This window comes from Sminthopsis crassicaudata, chromosome 1 (assembly GCF_048593235.1).
Source record: "Sminthopsis crassicaudata isolate SCR6 chromosome 1, ASM4859323v1, whole genome shotgun sequence".
NCBI lineage: Eukaryota > Metazoa > Chordata > Mammalia > Dasyuromorphia > Dasyuridae > Sminthopsis > Sminthopsis crassicaudata.
The window spans coordinates 554,998,846-555,014,101 of record NC_133617.1 but is presented as its reverse complement, the minus strand read 5'-3'; the positions used below and the strand labels follow the sequence as shown (position 1 = coordinate 555,014,101).

General features: G+C 33.6%; 1 protein-coding gene across 3 annotated transcripts in view; it reads left to right on the top strand.

Annotated features, from left to right (window-relative positions):
* The window catches only part of RHOBTB3 (Rho related BTB domain containing 3), a 145,274-nt gene that overhangs the window by 14,369 nt on the left and 115,649 nt on the right, over window positions 1–15,256 (top strand). For all 3 annotated transcript variants that reach the window (XM_074282048.1, XM_074282051.1, XM_074282047.1), the window contains exon 2: window positions 7,718–7,856. In XM_074282048.1, coding sequence (XP_074138149.1) covers window positions 7,816–7,856 — 41 coding nt within the window. In that variant the 5' untranslated portion in view covers window positions 7,718–7,815. The remainder of the gene's footprint in view (window positions 1–7,717; window positions 7,857–15,256) is intronic.

Sequence of the window (15,256 nt, the reverse complement as noted above, 5' to 3'; positions counted from 1 at the left end):
TCTTCTTATAACTAAAGCTAATATTTCTAGTAAAATATTGTACAATAATGGTGATAATGGGCAACCTGATTTCATCCTTGATCTTATTGGAAATGCGTCTAGCTTATTCCCAATATATATGTTTCTTGATGGGTTTAGATGGAGGTTAGTTATCATTTTAAGGAAAACTCCATTTATTCCTATGCTCTCTAATGAATAAAATTTCTCTTTACATGGACTTTTCTCTTTACATAAGTACATTTGTTCCATCAAATGTATAACTCATATGAACTCGTGGGTACCATTTCTATCGTTAATATTTTACACCCTCAGAATTAAAATCCACAAATATAGTCTCACTAATAAATGAATCATTTTAATTATTTTCTAAGAGGAAAGACAATATTGTATGAAGTCCTCATAAATGGCAGTTAGTAATAATACAATTCCTTCTCAATCTGTCAATAACATTCAATAAATTCAGATTCAGATTCAATAAATAACATTTATTGAATGCCTAGCTTTTATGTATCCAACACTATGAACAAAAAAGAAATAGGAAAAATTTACAATCCAATTGAGGAGACAAGACTTAAAAATGTGAAATAACTGAAGAGCAATAAACAATGATTTCTAATTAAATGTTAAATTAGTACAGAATAGATTGTCAGGCATTCAAAGAAGTCAAATCACAGTCTAGGATTATTCAAGTAAAATTTCATTAAAAATTAGAACTTGAGCTTATTAGTAATAAAGTGAACAAAGAAGTGATTCTTGGGAGGTTGATTTTCAATCTCATTACAAATAAAATTTGATAGCTCTCTTCAAGTACCTGAAAGTCTGTTTTATTGAAAAGGAAACGGGGCAGCTAGGTGGCGCAGTGGATAGAGCACCAGCCCTGAATTCAGGAGGACCCGAGTTCAAATCTGATCTCAGACACTTAATAGTTCCTAGCTGTGTGACCCTGGGCAAGTCACTTAACCCCAGCCTCAAAAAAAAAAAAAAAAAAAGGAAAGGAAACAAACTGTACTGTATGGCCCCAAAGGAAGTCAATGGAACTAGAATTAATAGGTGGAAGGTGCAAAAGTGACTTTAAGGCCTGATGACAGGAAAATTTTCCTAACAACTAAAATCATGGATTACTTCATGAATTAGTGGTTTCTCTTTTGCTAAAAAGTCTAGCAAGACTGGATAATCATTTATTGGCTGAGCTCCACAAAGAATTCTTTTTGGGGGAGGTATAGACTGAACTGAATGTCTGAGTCTCATCTCTTAAGATTTCATGCAAATGTAGGATATGTATTACATGTTCATTCTAGTCTTCTTGCTCAAACAAATGCAAGAAGACTAGAATGAATATGTAGTTGTTTCAGAAATCATGTGGACAGGGTTCATTGGCATGAAGATTTATGTTGGAAAATAGTGAGAAATATGATGCAAATAAGACTGACAGACTGAGAAGTTTTGATTTGAATCAGTTATAGTGGGCAGATTCTTTTTTTTTTCCTTATAATCTATTTTATTTTATTTTATTTATTCTTTTTTTAAATTTTTTTATTAATTTTTATAATTATAACATTTTCTTTGACAGTAGATATGCATAGGTATTTTTTTTTAACAACATTATCCCTTGTACTCCCTTCTGTTCCGAGTTTTTCCCCTCCTTCCCTCCACCCCCTCCCCTAGATGGCAGGCATTCCCATACATATTAAATATCTTATAGTATATCCTAGGTACAATATATATGTGCAGAACTGAATTTTGTTGTTGTTGTTGTTGTTGTAAAGGAAGGATTGTATTCGGAAGCTAAAAATAATCTGGGAAGAAAAACAAAACAAAACAAAACAAAACAGTGCTCACAGTTTATACTCATTTCCCAGTGTTCCTTTTCTGGATATAGCTGATTCTGTTCATCATTGATCAATTGAAATTGGATTAGCTCTTCTCTATGTTGAAGATATCCACTTCCATCAGAATACATGCTCATACAGTATCATTGTTGAAGTGTATAATGATCTCCTGGTTCTGCTTGTTTCACTTAGCATCAGTTGATGTAAGTCTCTCCAAGGCTCTCGGTATTCCTCCTGTTGGTCATTTCTTACAAAACAATAATATTCCATAACATTCATATACCATAATTTACCCAACCATTCTCCAATTGATGGACATCCATTCATTTTCCAGTTTCTAGCCACTATGAAAAGGGCTGCTACAAACATTTTGGCACATACAGGTCCCTTTCCCTTCTTTAATATTTCCTTGGAGTAGTAATATTTCCAGGAGTAGCACTGCTGGGTCAAAGGGTATGCACATTTTGATAACATTTTGGGCATAATTGCAGATTGCTCTCCAGAATGGTTGGGTTCTTTCACAACTCCACCAACAATGCATCAGTGTCCCAGTTTTCCCACAGCCCTTCCAACATTCATCATTATTTGTTCCTGTCATCTTAGCCAATCTGACAGGTGTATAATGATATCTCAGAGTTGTCTTAATTTGCATTTCTCTGATCAATAGTGATTTGGAACATTCTTTCATATGAGTGGAAATAGTTTCAATTTCATCATCTGAAAATTATCTGTTCATACCCTTTGACCATTTATCAATTGGAGAATGGCTTGATTTCTTATAAATTAAAGTCAATTCTCTGTATATTTTGGAGATGAGGCCTTTATCAGAACCTTTACCTGTAAAAATGTTTTCCCAATTTGTTACTTCCCTTCTAATCTTGTTTGCATTAGTTCTGTTTTGCAGAAACTTTTTAATTTGGTGTAATCAAAATGTTCTATTTTGTGATCAATAATGGTCTCTAGTTCTCCCTTGGACACAAACTCCTTCCTCCTCCACAAGTCTGAGAGGTAAACCATCCCATGTTCCTCCAAATTATTTATGATTTCGTTCTTTATGCCTAAATCTTGGACCCATTTTGATCTTATCTTAGTATGTGGTGTTAAATGTGGGTCTGTGGGCAGATTCTTAAAATTGATTCATAACAAGGTGAAAGTGGTGATGAAAGTAGAATTTTAAAAAGATTAATCATGAATCAATGTACCTGATGAACAGAAAGAAAAGAAAGAGCACAGAGGCAAGAGTAATTTTTTTTTTCTATTTTTTTTCCCCCTGAGGCTGGGGTTAAGTGACTTGCCAAGGGTCACACAGCTAGGAAGTGTTAAGTGTCTGAGATCAAATTTGAACTCAGGGCCTCCTGAATTCAAGGCTGGTGCTCTATCCACTGCACCACCTAGCACCCCAACAAGAGTAATTCTTAAAAGCTCTTAAAATACACACACATACACACACAAATATACACAATTTTGTGTGTACATAATAGGTACTTAACAATACATAGTTATTGAATGAATAAATCTGTATTCAGGATACAAACATCAGATCAGGAATAGGGTAGAATTGGAAAAGTAGAGATAGCATTATTTTGAATTTTTTAAAATGTACAAAACTTTGATTCATATATTTTGAATGCACAAGAAATTTGATATAAAGGATGGAGGAGAGTTAAGAGCCCAAGGATGATGCAGGAATTTCTGGCCTCAGCAACTGAGCGAATTTGCCATTGATAGAAGTAAGAAAAATAGCTGGAGGAACTGAATGGTTGTTAGGTTTTGGTTTTGGTGGAACTGGAGATACATTTTCAAACCATCAACACTAGAAATAAAGATATGGACGAGTGAACATACCAAAAGCCAAGAAAAGAGGATTCAGTCTGGGAGAAGGCCCACAGTTTAGGAATAAGAAAATAAGGAGAAATCATTTGAGTGGTGGGAAGGGGAAAAAAAGAAAAGAGAAGAAGAGAATCAGTGCAGTATAATGACAATGTTAAATACTAACTACAAATACATACTTTAGAATATTCAAACTCAACAAAAATGATGAACCAAAGTTAAATAATAGTTGTTAAATATTACTCAAGTACTATCCTTCAGGTTTCTTTTTTAATTGTGTTTTTCCTTACTCCGGTTACTTATTCTTTTTAAACACGATATAAATTTATGTTAAATCCAATATATGTATGCATATTTATATAATTATCTTGCTACACAAGAAAAATCAAATCAAACAGGAAAAATAATGAGAAAGAAAATAAAATGCAAATAAATAACAACAAAAAGAGTAAAAATGCTATGTTGTGAACTACATTCAATTCCCTCAGTCCTCTCTCTAGGTATAGATGGCTCTTTTCATCACAAGATCATTGGAACTGGTCTGAATCATTTCATTGTTGAAGAGAGCCACATCCATCAGACTTGATCATTGTGTGATGTTGTTGATGCCATGTACAATGATCCTTTAGTTCTGTTCATTTCACTTAGCATCAGTTCGTGTAAGTCTCTCCTGGCCCCTCTGAATTCATCCTGCTGATTGTTTCTTACAGAACAATAATATTCCATAACATTCATATACCATAATCAGCCTTTCTCCAACTGATGAGTATCAACTCAGTTTTCAGTTTCTTGCCACTACAAAAAGGGCTGCCACAAACATTTTTGTACATGTGGGTCCCTTTCCCTCCTTTTAAGATCTTTTGGGGATATAAACCTAGTAAGAAAACTGCTGGATCAAAATTCCATTTACTTTTTTGAAGTGAGAAGTCCTCCTTACAATTTACTGATTCTCCCTAAGGGTAAAGTAACTCAATTTAAAAAAAAAAAAAAGATCATGGATGTTTTAAAATGGTTTTAATAAACAAAAATTTGGCATATTTGTATTTTGTAGAATGCTTTGAATTACCAACTTGTGGAATTTGGAACAAATCATTTAATTTCTCAGGACCCCCAATTTCTACATTTGTAAAAATGAGTTGATTAGACTGATGATCTCTGAGTTCTGTTGCAATCTTAGACTTTTATGATTTTATGATTCTGTGACTAGTTACTAAAGTCATGTCCTTGTAAGGTAAGCACTTTTAGAAAATGCATTAATGCATTTGAATCAGTATTCAACAACTTATTATGGAACTCATTAATATTATTTAAGCATACTTTATTATGTAATAGTGCTCACTTGAAATAATTCAGCTTGCAAAACACTTTATTATCAAAGTTTTAAACATAAGGAGGGGAAAACAATAACCTCAATAATAATAATATTTGATATTTATATAATACTATGAAGTTTACAAAACACTTTCCATACATACACACACACACACATATATATGTGTATATATATGTGAAAATTATATTTTCAGGTAAAAACATTAAAATTATGACATTTCTCACTGTGCTGCTTATGTCCCTCAAGTAATTTTAATGTGTTAAAGTTCTGAGAGAAAAGTGCAAATTGTGTTAGAGTTTTATTAAATAAGATTAAGAACATTTAATATCTGCCTTTCAGGAATGAGACTAAAAGCAGAAATGTCTTCATGGAATATACCATACTGTAGCTTTGATTATTAGCCATGCTTATTAGCTGGGCTTGACTCTGCCACAGTATCTTTACTAAGAAAATTCCCCTTTGGGTAATAAAGAGTCAGATACACCTAAAACAACTGAACAAAAAAAACTGATTATAAAGTTCAGTTTGCCTAGACACTGTCTCTGCCTTCATTCTGATGGAGAAATATGACATACTCATAACTATTATACAAAATAATTCACAAGTATATAAATCCGGTGAGAGATCTGAGGGGAGCAGTGAAGGTCATTACAAAATAGGGGAATCAGGGAAGGCTATTTGAACGAGGATGAATAGGAATAAAACAAATTAGGGGAAGAATCTCAAATATATCTTATAGAGCAGGGGGTTCTCAAACTACAGCCGGCAGGCCAGATGCAGCGGGCTGAAGACATTTATGCAGCCTTCCGGGTTACAGCAAATGGGTTGGGGGCGGAGACAGAGTGTGAGCTTTTGTTTTTACTATAGTCCGGCCCAACCACAGTCTGAGGGACAGTGAATTGGCCCCCTATTTTAAAAAGTTTGAGGACCACTGTATAGAGGAAACAAAAGGATTGTGAAGGTTATGGTATCTTCTGGAGAAAGCTATGTTTCATCTAAATCAAGGAGCTGAAAGGAGTGTTAGGGAGAAAAAAATCTGAGGTTGTTAAGCGAAGTTTGTTGAATAGAGATTTGGATTCAAAATGGCACTGGGGAATGGGCAATGAAGTGGAAGAAGAATGAACCAGGTTGGAATGATTCTAGAAGGAATAGAAGATTCTAGAAGGAGCTAAATAGGGGAAATGATTCAGAAGATAGTAGAAACAAATTGTTGGTGAGCTGATTTCAGTCATGTCCAATTCTTTATGAATTCATTTTGGGGTCTCCTTGGTATAGATACTGGAATGGTTCACCATTTCCTTTTCCAGGTCATTTTGCAGATGAGGAACTGAGACAAACAGTGTTAAATGTGAAACACAGCTAGTAAGTGTCCAAGATGAGTCTTCCTGATTACAAGTCCAGTATTCTATCCATTTTGCCAACTAGTTGCCCAATAGACACAACAAATAGTTTCTTTCTAACTTGGTGATACTGAATGACTAGAATCAGGGAATCACAATGATGGGGTTAGCCTAGCATGCTGACTGCACTACCTTGTATAATTAGCCACATCTGGAATACTATATAGACTATTTGAAGTACAACATCTGATAAAATAGTGATCCAGAGAGAATAGCAAGAAAGCAAATGTTATCTTAATAGCAAAGTGATATCTGTGGGTAATTCTACTCTTCTAAAATGAGATTATTTGCTTATAAAAAGAACTGGTTGAGGATTGGTCCATTCCTTAATTTGTTCATTCTTAAATCTTGCTTATTACAAATGAATTTTACTTAGGAACATTTATTAATTTATAGTTTGTTGAACTACATATGCTATTTCATTTATTTAACTTATATTTTATCCTATAGTTTGGACTTTTAACTAATTCAGATGAGTTGACATTTAATTAGTTGAAAAACAGATTTTTCTGTACTTTCAAGCATTCCACATAGTCTTTTGCTTCACTTATTTGGCCAGATGCTGTCTTCATGTCTTCAATTTCTACCTTTCCATAATAAATGATTTTTTTTTTCTTTTTATTATTCCATGACAGTTGTCTCCCTGAATTCTCTACCTCCCCTTAAAGCTGTTAACAAATACTTTTATTAGAAATCACTTGGGACATTTGATACTGTTTGGCAGAAGGCCTCTGGTTTTTAACTATAAGGAATATCTTCTCATTTTTCTCTGATTTCCATTAAAGACAGCCAAGTATTTTAAAATATTGATTTATTTTAAATGTTTAAAGCAGCATCCATAATAAATCTGGTGTTTTAGTGTTATATGGATTGGTTTAATATGAAATTCCTGGTGCCTGCAAGATAGCAAACACTGAGTGATCCCTTTTTTAGTTTTTGTTTTACTAGCTAAATCATCCACTGTATTGTTTTGTTTCTATTTTTAGGCTGAATAGAGACATGTGACAGACAGATGGTTGCATTAGATGCTAATCTAAAGAGACATTAAATAGTATCCTGGGATCAAAATACTAACTATATCAAACAGTTCATGGGTGATATACTTTGATTTAGGGAAAAGTGAATACAAATACAATTTTTTTCACTTATTGTTATATTCCAAGTGTCTGCAGTATAGGATTTATTATTTGCTTAGATTACTAATTTTCTTAAATAAGTTATTAGGTAGATTAAGCCAACTTATACAATCAGTTCCTTATAAATTTGGATTTTTGGCATTAATCTTCTTTCATATTTTTATTTGTGTTTATACTAACTGAACCTAGGTGGCTCCAGAGGAGAGAGTGAGACTGGTGACTTTGCAGAGCTCTCCCTCACTTAAATCCAATTCACTTGCAAGTCATGGCAACATCTTCCTGATGTCATGGTTCTCCTCAGGAACAAAGGACAAACAACAACAACAAAGTAAGGAGATACTCTTTAAAAGGTTGAAATAATTTATACTTATTACTCCTACAATTATAAATCATTTAAGTTTTCATTAATCAGTACCAATAGTCTAGGAGTATTATAATTTTAATTATTTTAAGATAAATTTTAAATCAGTGAGAACAACTTCCTTATTTACTTTTAGTTTACAACCATGTACCTGGAATTTATTCTAACAGTCTAATCTGCTACAACAGAAGTTAGCCATTTAATTTACAGAATTTACCTTGAATTTATGCTAATGAATAAGATTTAATGTTTTTATTTTAGAAACAGCTATATAGCTTTCTTATTGCTTACTTTCTTATTATTATTTATTGATTTGCCCCTTAAGCTACAGAAATGTTGAAAGTTGACAACACTAGTATGAGGCCATTGAACTAAGTGATCACTGAGGCTTTTTGATACTTAGGAATGTCTAGCTTGTCTAAAGACAAATTTACATCCTTGAATAGGTTGGTGAATGATTTGAGAAGATATAAAGCAGTTAGTAAACATGGGAAAACCTCCTTGTCATCTATAAACTACCTGAATAAGGGATATCTTCTGGTAGTCCTAAAAAGTTAAAGAGTCAGAGAATATCTGGTAACTAATGACAAAAATCATCACTGAAGAAGAGAGAGATTTGAAATTCCAGACTATCTTACAAAGGAAAGGATTGTTTGAAGTTAGTATGCAATGGAGAGGAAAAGTTGATATCTATAGGTACAGAGCAAGGCTTTCAATTTGACAAATTACAATCATTTTGGTTACAGTTGCTATATTTACCTGGTGAAAAACCATTTGATTCCTGAATAGGATGTGCTGTACAGAGACATTACAACAGTGTATAAATGACTGAAGTAGAGATATGAATGAGGCTATTGAATGTGGTCTCAGGGGCCAGATTTTTATTTAGTATGAGATCAGAAATCTGAAGGCTCTGATGGGAAAGTATTAAAGCACATATGTAGACTAGAGAAGTGATTGGACATAGTAGAGACTCCACAGCAAGCTTAAGAAAATTTCTTATTATTACTTATTTTATTAATTATTATTATTATTTTGCTTTGCAAAAGATAACATAAGTCTTTTCCAAAATGTAGCTTTCCTCCCCCACTTTGTTTTTAACATATTGAGAAAGAAAAAAAAAGCAGCTCAGCAAAACTTGTAAATTGACTGCGTCTGACAGTATATACAATATTTTATACCCATACCCTGACTCTGCAAAAGAGGACTCTTCTCAGGAATCAGAGGCTTGATTATAATTACATAGTATCTAGGTTATTAACTTTTTCTTGATATTCTTTCCATTTGTGTTGTTGTATTGCATATAATGTTTTCTGGTTCTGCTTGCATTTCTCTCCATGATTCTTTGAGTTCTTCATATATGTTGTATCTTATACCTTAATAATACTTTATTACATTAATGTACCACAATTGATTAGCCATTTCCCAATCCATGAGCATCTACTTTGTTCCCAGATTTTTGCTACTATAAGAGAATAGAATATTTTGGTCACAGCAAGCTTTTACTAAATTCTTCAGCATATGAGTATGAACATTAGACCCTGCTTCAAAAGTTAGTGGTCAAAGAAGTAGAGAAACCAAAAACTAGACAGTATAAATTGTCCAACTAAGCAATGGACTGGCAGGTAACAGGCAGATGATGCTATGGGAATACTTGTTTGAACCTGAAACAGTAAAACAGCATATGGGATACAGTGAGCTACTGTACACAATGTGATTATTTGAGACAAAAGCTGAATTCACTTTGGAAGATCCTCACAAAATACTACTTTAAGCACCTTGACATATATGACATATGGAAGCAAGGTAAAAGAACATCTCTGAATGCCCAGACCTACAGTTAGGATCTCAAGCAAAGTTTACTGAGAAAGTACACAATGAGGAGGACTGCTACTATTTTAAGGACAAAGAATTGGGAGACTAGAGGTAGAAGCATCTTGATGTAGAAACAGACAGCAAGCAAGCCCAGATTATCTTCTGATAAAACTGTGGTGTAGATGTCACACTGCATCCCTTCATGAATGAATACAAACTTGGTACAATAGAAGTTCCTGACTACCAGATCACATGTCAAGAAATAATGGAAAAATCAAGGACATAGGTAACTGCAGATTGATTCCTAAATTTGACTGGACCAACAACTATTTATAGGATCTCTCCATTTGGATTCGTATCACTTCATCCAAAAGTGATTATTATTGAATGAATTCATGATGAGGATTCCTGCTGTGCTAGAAGAGGATCTTGCATGATTCTTGTATTCCAGTCATTTTATTAAAAAAAAAAAAAAAAAAAAAAAAAACTTTTACTAAAAGATATCTTTACAGCCTGCCATATGTATCAAACCATTAATGGATCAGAACCATTGATCTAAAGAGGACAAAAGTTCTCACCATACATCTACATCCAAGTAGTCTACATGAATTGAACACTTTTCTAGTATTTGGCTATCATTGCTAAACTTCATAAAAATCTCACTTGTGACTATGGAGTATGGAAAAAAAAAGGAAAAAAAACAAGAAAGGAAAACTCTAAACTACTTGAACATCAGAAATTGTTGGGATGAGAAGTATGTGCTTTTAAGGGTTTGTTCAACTGTCTCTTCATGCATGAGGTACAATAAAGGGGATCATTTGTGCTGCTCTCTGAGTCAATCCTAGACTACTTGGGAATATTCACATAACAAGAGATTGATGAACACTAGAAATTGAATTTTCTAGGAAAAGACTTGATGACAGTGACACTTATCTATAATCTATGGCTTTGAAGTAAGCTGTCACTGAGTTCTGAGATTATATGTATGAAACATATTTTCAGTCATTTGCTATTTTACATTTGTTTAAAATTTAAAACACTTTCTGTCAGGTGTAGACCAAAACACTAACCACCTCTGAGGTTAACAATCATCAAGTATCAGAAATTTATCCATATATCAGTGTGGATGTAGATGCCCTATCCCATAGGCCACATGAATTTGAAATGGGGATATATATCCTTAGAAATGGTAATGTGTGATATACAGGAAGATTGGCCTTTGTCATAGGAAGGTGCATCTGAGAATCAGAAACTTCCAAATTCAAGTTATGTGTCATTTTTATAATATGTTTATGATCTGTTTCCTTCTCAAGTTCTGGATTCTTTCTCCATCATTGACTCATCTCTAACTTCCAAAAATGATTCTGAACTGATTTGCTTGCAATTTAAAGATCACCAGGGGATGTGATTGATAATTAAGTCAGCCAATGAAAATTGCCCTTATAATTCCATAAAGTTGATTGAAAAACTTCAGATCTCCTAGAGGAACAAACAAAATACATAAATACTTATCTATAAATGCTTTATAAGGAAGAAATGAACCACTTCTAATTTTATACCCTTTCTAGACTGCAAGCTCATCATTCAAAGGGTGAACTCCTCAAGGTTTTGTGCACTTTACAATCTGCTCATGCAAATATTGAATTTTCTAAACCTCTGCAGGATATCAATGCTTATATTCCTCCTCAATGGAGTCAGAAACACTCTCTGATAAAATTGATATCATGTTTCCTCTTTCTCCCCTTTGTGGCTGATGTAGAAACCTTAAATTCCTATATCAGGTATGCCACATCTTCTTTTGTAGTTTTGGCTTTATAGTCAGGGTCTATTTGAAGCATAGAGAGCTTTTGGGGATAAGATAGGTATAGACTTTTTAAAAGTCATATTGCATCCATCTTGCTCTGCTTTCTAACAAAGTGCCTTGCATATATCAGATACTTGATAAACTCTTGTTGAATAGGATTAGTTAATCTGTATAGTTTTTCCAGGTCCTGGTCATTTCTCTCCTGAATTATTCCCTCTGGTTCTCTGATGTGTTAACTTTAGGAAGTCCTTTATTATCCTTATCAAAGTATTCTCCCATCCTACCAGTCACATCTTAACTCCTTAGCAATTCCTATTCCTTACAAATATTAAGATAAAATTTAGTCTTCATACCTTATAAAAAATCCTCCTCCAGAGGCCCTCAGCCATCTTACACATCTTTTCTTCAGATCATTTAATTGCCTCACTCAAAAGGCTGATCTATCATTCAGATCACCTTCTAAAATCATCTCAAGATCCTAATAGGTCACTATTATCTCTTCCATTATTTAAATAGGTCTTAGAATCCTAAATATTATTTGCATACTTACTTGACACTAAGGAAAAAAGAATCACAATTTCTTCCAGAACCAACCTTGTTTAACAAGAAATAATAAATATTCTAATTTATACTTATTGTGAATACTTTAAAATACTTCTTTAATGCTTATTCATTTTTTTGTTCACTAAGTTGAATCCATTTTGTGCATATATATATATATAATGCTTCTTGAGAGCAAAAATAAGGCAACCTAACTTCCACTGCAGACTTCTCATTATAGCATTCTATAACAATTGCTTAATAAACATCTTGGATAATGATGACTTTTGTATAAGATGCATCATCAAGGTTAGATCAGACCTTTTTGTTGGTCATCAAACCTTTTTAATATTTACCTTACTTTGATTATATTTAACAATTTTGAAAATATGCTAGAATTTTCCCCCAAAAAATTATTGAAATATTATCTCAAGAAAAATTTTGGTTTATTAGGAATCATACCAAGATAATAACATGGACAGACTGAAAATTCTACATAAGTTTAAAGGAGTTTTGCTTAGAGAGGCACTGGGTGAATAGCTGTTGTTTTTGGACTGCTCCCTAGAAACAAACTGTTCCATTTCAAAGTTACACTTGGTGAGTGAAACATGTTTGTTTAAAAAAAAAAAGGACAAAATAAACTTTGCTTTGTTCTTTATTTTAGTTATGTTATATTATACTTCAGTGCTTTTTATGTTACCCTAGGGGCACTTTTATTAGCATTCCTGGGTGTCTCATTAATTTTGTCTGTTGATAGAATTGTTGATTTTCACCTATAACCTTGAAGCTAATGGGGCATAGTAATAAGTGGAAACATGGTTTTCTTCAATGTGTCAAGCATGCTAATAACAACCATAATATATCCATTTATAATCTACCATTCTCCTGTTAACTTGCCAAAAGTTAGTAGTGAGCTAAATTTCTCCCCAGCCAGTTATATGAAGTCTAAATCTATCAGATACCACAAAAGCAAAGACTTCTCTTCCTTATCATGGTTGGGTCTCTCTCCCACAATGGATATATTTTCATGAGTTCAGAGACTGGCAATGTCACATATGACATTTTCCAGTGGACTAGAGTTGAGGTCAGTCAAACTTTGAAAAAGTTGGTATTATCTCACAGGTCACTGAAAAAAAAAAATCTAACTATACTTTAAAGTAATTTGACAACCCCTCCATACTGATTTACTGAATAAAGGAGCTTGAAATGCTGCCACATATCATAGAGGGGGAAGGCAGTTTGTGTATATGTTTATTTCCTAGTAGATGGTGAGCTCCAGCAAGATGGGGATCTTGTTTTATTGAATTTTTAGATATATCTTGGAGCTAGCATATATTTGGGGCTAAAGATATTTGTTATAGTTGAAGTAATTGGTAGAAATAGTTCTACACAGTAGAGGTAGTAACAGTAAACACTTTGAAGTAGGATGGGGAGTTTGATTATGGATGTTTATAGATTTAACAGAAATGGAAATAACTTCAGAGATCCATGTTTCGCTTTTAAGGAAGAAAAGAATTTCTTCATAAAAGAAACAGAGCTTCCTATTTTTAAAAAAAAGTTACTAGGTCTCTGAAAAAGAAACATAAAGATCTCAGTCTCAGTTTCTTCATCTGAATAATGGTTGAATTTGATGCCTCCAAAAGTCCTTAGAGCACTAAGTATATGATGCTATATTCAGGGTTAATAAGAATGTAAACAACAACAAAAGAATGTAAACAATTTGGATAAATTGAGCAACATAAACTTTTTTTTTCCCTAAACCTCTGATTTTATTTGTATAGGGAACTTTGGCAAGATAACTTCCTTTACCAACAAAAATTGGTTATAGTTCTATAATTTAGTAATTTGGGGAATTGCCAGGTCACTGAAAGTTAAGGGATTTGCTTGTTAATATGTATTAGAGGCAGGGAAAAAAACAGGTTTTCCTGATTCACTGACAAGAAATCTATCCTCATTGCATGGACAGCTCTTAGTATGAAACGTACATGAGAAAATTAAAGGTGAAAACTTTTTGTGATGACCGCGTTAGCACCCTGGATACCTTAGAATCAACCAGAGTCAGCATCAGCAAAAGTCCTTTATCTTTATTCTTGGTCTTTTGGGATAGCAGTCAGGAGAATGGACATAGGAATCTCCACACCTTCTTTCTCTCTCTCCACTGCCCAAAAAGTGACTCCTGCTTGTCTTATTCCACCCTCTAATCCCTTTCACAATTTTCTCTCCATACTCACCGATGGGAGCCAGCACAGAATAGTTGGGCAGGGCCATTCTCCAAGCATATGTTAATAGAGTATTGTCCAATTGGTAATTAGCCTTAAGTGCTCGGTTATCTAAGTGCATCTGCTCAGAGATTCAGCCCTTTACAACTTTTAAATGTTTTTAATCTATGAATTCCCTAGATATCTCTTGTGATCTCAATATAAGTGATTTTCCCCCCTTATATCTAGAACAGTGGTTGGTTGTTTTTCTTCATTCTTGAAGATGAACAAAATGGCATCACTATGCTAGAATTGAGTTACAGTGTATCCAACTGTGGCTCCAATAGGAGCTCAGAATGCTGTGCCCCAGGTCAGACACAAATAGTCCCTATGAACATTTGGGGAAGCTTCTCTAACTTTGTGAATTTCTGTTTTTTTCTGGGCTAATTTAATTCTGCTTTACTTATAGAATAATACAGCACTTTGTCTGATGAAGGAATACTATACTGGGCAGTCCTGTGCTAGTGTCTTCTGTGTCATAGAATTGATTCTAAAGTTCTTAAGAGAAACCTTAAGAATGTCCTTATAGCACTTTTTCAGACCACTTTGTGAACCTTTGCCCTGTGTGAGTTCTCCATTAGGGAAGAAATTTTTTTTCTTTCCCTAAACACTGGACAGAGATTAACTTCTGTGCCCTATAGTTTACCTTGTAAAATCTGAGTCAATCAATTCAGGTTAGTTCCAATGATATTGTGATGAAGAGAGCCATCTGCAGAGAGAAGACTGGGAATTCAGTGTGGATCACAATGTAGTACTTTCATTCTTTTTGTTCTTTGCTTGTATTTGTATTTTCTTTCTCATTTTTTTTCTTTTTGATATGATTTTTCTTGTGCAGCATAATATTTGTGGAAGTATGTACAGAAGAATTGCACATATTTAACATATATTGGATTACTTGCTGTCTGGGGAAAGGGGTGGGAAAAGGAAGGGAAAAAATTTGGAACACAAGG